General features: G+C 39.0%; 1 protein-coding gene across 1 annotated transcript; it reads right to left on the bottom strand.

Moving 5' to 3' along the window:
- Positions 1–401: 401 nt before the first annotated feature.
- LOC112109633 (regulator of G-protein signaling 2-like) lies at positions 402–4,666 on the bottom strand. The gene is made up of 5 exons (XM_024204208.3): positions 4,474–4,666; positions 3,040–3,141; positions 2,868–2,929; positions 1,774–1,940; positions 402–1,181 (listed from the first exon to the last, which is right to left on the bottom strand). The coding sequence occupies exons 1-5, from the start codon at positions 4,578–4,580 to the stop codon at positions 987–989; spliced, it is 633 nt and encodes a 210-aa protein (XP_024059976.1). The 5' UTR covers positions 4,581–4,666; the 3' UTR covers positions 402–986.
- Positions 4,667–5,207: the final 541 nt, after the last annotated feature.

Genomic DNA, 5,207 nt, shown 5'->3' with positions numbered 1-5,207 from the left:
TCTGTACATCACTGGATAGTGTCTTGTGTAGCTAGATTTTTTTTTTGAATATATGGAGTATAGGCAAGACAAGTTATGAAGCAAAAAAATATATACTCAGAGAAATCTTGTATCAAAATAATTTATTATAAAAAAAAAAAATTCAAAGACCACTTCACTGAAGTTTTGCTGTCCTCAAGACAGGATTTGTGGCATTCCTGGCATAAATAGGAGTGTTCAACACCGCCTTAGTCTACATAACATAGTATTATACAGCTCCTGTTTGCTATGGGCCAGATTCTGCCCTTACTTTCACTGCATGCAACCCCACTGACAGAATTTGGCCCTGTATAGTGTAGTTAGCTACTCAGCATCTTCTGCTCCAAAGAGGTGTAATGTATCCCTCTTTATCTCTTTGAATTATACAGTGACAGTGTTTGGTGTCACATGGAAGACTGATGCATCTAGTTGCTGCTGGGAAATTTTTAGTTAGCTGAACCAGTATTAAGAAGTGAGTGAGTGATAACACACCACCAGTTATTTAGGGGAAAAAAATGCAATCAATTATTCAAAGCTGTCCAAATTCCCAGAAATGTTTGATTACACTGTGCTGCCTCAGAGCTTGTTTACTCTTAAAAGAGGCAGATCTTATCTGACCTACAGTATCAACGCTCTCAGTGTGACAAAAGGAGTCTGACAATATACAGTGCTATGATAATGCATGGAAATACCTTCTCTCTGCACTGTTCACTGATGGAAAATGCATCATCCCTGGACACTGGCCAGCAGCTTTCCTGGCTCCATCCCTAAGCTCCTAACATCACTGTTTACCACTCAACTGTAAACCACCTTAGGCTATATTTCTGTCCATTTCCCCCCCCACTACATCTGGGCAAACCTTCTGTACATTCAGGATTTCAGTTTTTCAGATTATGGAGCTGCTAGGACACATGGCCTTCTTCCTTAGCAGGTGAAATAGAATTCTCCACTTCACTTCCCTTCAGAGTTCATGTCCCTTGAGGCTCCCTGGTAATCTGTGACTTTTTACACAGTTCCTGATAGAATTCAGACTCCAAAAATCGTGGGTACGCGTTATTCTCCATCAAGCTGTAGACTCTCTTCTGTGCAGCACTGAAGCAAGTGCGTGTTGCTTCTTGGATATTCTGGGCAATCATGTTCTTGGTTTGAAAGTCTATGTTTATCTGAAATAGAATGTGGGAATGTGTTACTGAAAGTGTTCACCTCAAGCAAATACCACAGACAAGTTAGATAAAAGTGAGATTTCATTAACACTAAGGGCCTAATACTGCAGCCTTGAGGCAGACAAAGCTCCCAGTGAAGCTACTGAAGCCTTCCTCCTTCAGAAGGTTGCAAGATAAGATCCCTAGTTTTGTAATGAGGTACATTTTCTGTAATGTATTGCACTTCAGGGCAACTGAAAAGACTCAAATGATGACAATCATATTTCAATGCTGATGCTCTTTAAATACATTGTAGACTTTAGTGACTTTTGCTGATGTACCCAGGCTGAGGATCTGAGCCAGAATCTCTGTGAAAACACTGCTGGCCCAATTTTCCAACATGGGAAACCGGGATGAATAAATTATGGTATCACGGTAATATCTGGATGTTAATAATCAGCAGTCAGGGGCATAAATGCATTTTGGGCAACAAAATTTCAAAACATGGGCCCACGGTGGACCTGGGGGTGGGAATTTCAGAGACCCTTGAAGTGGTGCTTAAATTGAGTGCTCAGTACTAGCAGTGATGGTTTTTTAAAAAACAGCTTTTTACCTCTTTGGGAGCTTCTTTTTCAATGAAGTCATTGTAGATCTTTTTAGCCTTGGATATCAGCTTCTGAGGTGACTTGATTTTCTTGAAGTCCTCACAGGCCAGCCAGAAATCGATGTTCTCCTCGCAGAACTCTGATTTCAAAAAAGCTCGAAAAGCTGCAAGACCATCTGGGGAGCAAGAAAAGGGAGAAATGGATGAGCTGAAAATATTCCAGGAATCTTGCATTTAGCAATAGTCTTTCCCTACCAAAAATATATCTGTTCGCAGTGTTCATGTTTCTTTCAGATCTGTCAGGACACTTTCAATAATTGCCTATGTATATGTATATGAAGTATATATTTAGGCTCCCACAGTTTGCCAGACTCTCTTTTTAAATAACTGAAGCTATTTTTGAAGGAAAAGTGCAAAAAATGAAAACCACGTAAAATCAGCACACTTCCTTTAACATACGGCTAGGTTTACAAAAACAACAAAACAAAACAAAACAAAAAAACCAACAACTATAAAACAAAACTCCTCATTATACAGTTTCTCTCCAGATCTGAGTTCTAGTATGTTAACCTTTAGACTGGAGTAAATATTTACAACAGAGCTATAAATCGCTGGAAGACATTTGCAATGGAAAGAGTGACTCAAAGTTGATTATCAAATGCTGATAGAATATATATATATATATATATATATAGGTTCAGCAATTAAGTGGTTTTCTTTGCAGAGCGGCTGTAAAACCCACAGAGGATTCAACTCTCATTGACTCCATTGCAGGATCAAGCCCACAGTGGCTTAATGTGTATATTTCTAATAGCACTGGAACAAGGATTTGTCTTGGAGTGGATTCCTAAGTGCACAAAAATCTTTGATAAAGAACATACTTTTTATGAAGTGGGGCTTTGGGTTGTTTAAAATAGAAGTATCTGAGACCAGTATCAAGCTGCATGCATGAGGTTCAAAGGGCAATTTATAATCCTGATGTACATGGAAAACCATTGCTTATTCTTATCTGAAGTAGCCTTTTCTATTACAAAAACCTACAGCAAGACCATAACATGTTTATATTTTTACATTGATTTGTTACTCTTTTCAGATTGACTTACATTTATTAGCTAGAAGTTCATCAAAAGCTTCTGACCACAGCTGGGCTTCTTCAGGAGAAGGTCTATATAAAAGGACGGAGAACATTAGTTAGATTGCACAGCATATATTTCTGTTCCTTGCATGTTAAAATATTTGAGATTCATTTGAGTGAAATCTGTATATTTAAGTTACCTGAAGTAAGTATGTTGCTTTCCTTTTTTGTTGGACTTTGTTTTTGTAGAAGTGGAAGAGTTTTGCAGGAAATAGCTCAACCTTGTTTTCCAATCCTTAATGCTAGAAGAGAAAGAGGAAGAGGGGGGAAATACATTAAAATGAGTTAACTGAAACTATCCTTCCAGCTTTGCACATTTTGACCAGAGATGGGACTAATCCTGCAGTCTATAAAGAGAATGCAAAATTTCCCTTGAAGTTGATGGTAGTTTTGCTTGCTTAATAACTGTGGGTCAAGCCCCAAATCTTTCTCCATTTCAAAAAAATAGGACCCAATCCTTCTATTTCAGTCAACAGCAGTTTTTTCCACTGACTGGAACAAGACAGCCCACAGTGACTGGAAAGTGACTAATTGTAACTAAGGCATCTATGAATTTCATAACCAGAGGTGTGCTTCTGTATGTGAGGAACACAGCACACTGACCTCTGTTCTTCCCTAGGGGCCCACTACTGTTGTCTGTACTCAATGAAAGTTTTAGCTGAGTGACAACTATTGGGTGGGGGCCTCCTGGTGCTTAGATATTTAGAAGACCCTCTTCAATTGTGCATCAATATGGATTTGGAGATTTAATCTCTTCCTGCCTAATTTTTGGAAGAGCCAAAAACTGGATCTCCCCAATCTAAAAGAATATATTTTCAGTGTGGAAGATACTCTAGTTTAGGGCCACATGGTGAAATCTGTAGAACAGGTGAGATTAAACTCTGCAGGAGCTGCAGCACAAAATCATCTCCACTAGCCTCTATATGAAACTGGGAACTGCAGAATAATTTTGTCCCTTACATTTAAAATATCATGTCTTATCCAGACAGTGCAAACAGGATATTCATTATAAATATAACAATGGAAGATTTTCACGTTTTTTTGTTTTTGTTTTGCTTTGGCAAGGAGCAAACCCTGTAAAAAAGTTTAAGTGACAGAGCCATTTAAAGACACCAATCCAATGTAAAATTGCACAGCTTGCTACGTGAACAACGAATGGGGAGAAAATGTGCTTACATTTTCACCAGTCAAACATGAACTGAAATAAACCATTTCTGCACAAGATCTACATTCTTTCTGAGCTGCCACTGACAGTTACATTTCTCATCAAATGACCAGTTCAGCAAATACAGGATTTTTTGCACATCAGGGTTTTTGCAGTGGAGATATTTCTCCATTTTTAAAAACTCCTGATGACATCAAATACATAAATTAACTCACTCTTGCACTGCTCACATATGGCACCCAAAGTGATTTTTTAAAAAAGTCAACTCTGTCAAATAGATTAAGGAATAATATAAATAGTTTCTCTTTTTTCCCTACAGAGATGCAACCTCCCTAGTTTGAATCATTGTTCTGAAAGCAAAGGGTGGCTCTTTATATGAATTAGACCTGCTATAAATATATAAACTCACATAGTTCTCTTCATCTTTCCTTTCTTCTCCTCGTTTTGGCAGCTGCTGGGAGTTTTCTCCATTTGTCCACAGTTGTGCTGAAGAGCAAAGAAGATTGCACTTTGCATACTTCTTTTGTTTTATCCCAGGGTCTATCGCTGATCTGCCAGCCACTGCAGCAGCCTTTTCTTCAATCAGAAGTTGAACTTGAAGAGCGAGAAAGGCAGCCTCTCTTTATAGAAGGCAGTAGGGGAATGGGTTGGGTTTCGGTTACACCTCCTGAGCACGCTGATTTGCTTGTGGGGAAGCACACCAAAGCACACTCCCCTGTCACGTCCTTAAAAGGCTCTTACACTGAGTACAGTGCTGACGCAGTGTTCCCTTTTGCTTTATGCAGTCTTCTCTTGCAAAAAACCGGTCTGGTTCTTGCAACCGCCTGACTGCAGATTCCAGCAAGTTGGAGAGCTCTTTTTTTGGCTGTTGTGTGTGTATGCACAAAGCTTGAATGTCCTGCACATTTGAAGACAGAAGTGTAGGATCAATGACTTGGCTTATTATCCTACATGGAGAGAAAGGTAGTAATAGTGCAAGGGGGTCTAGCTGCTGTGCTTATAAAGTTACCCCCTTGGCCCCACCCCAGCCCGCAAAAGGAAAATATACTTTGAAAAGGGCTAAGCACATTAATACATTTCTATTACTGGATTAATATGTTAACAACAATAGTGCTAACAAAATAAGATTTGCTACTGCACGTT

Source organism: Terrapene carolina, unplaced genomic scaffold (assembly GCF_002925995.2).
Source record: "Terrapene carolina triunguis isolate 2854851 unplaced genomic scaffold, T_m_triunguis-2.0 Scaffold210, whole genome shotgun sequence".
NCBI lineage: Eukaryota > Metazoa > Chordata > Testudines > Emydidae > Terrapene > Terrapene triunguis.
Note: the sequence above shows the minus strand (reverse complement) of the source record. Positions and strands in the feature narration are given on the sequence as shown.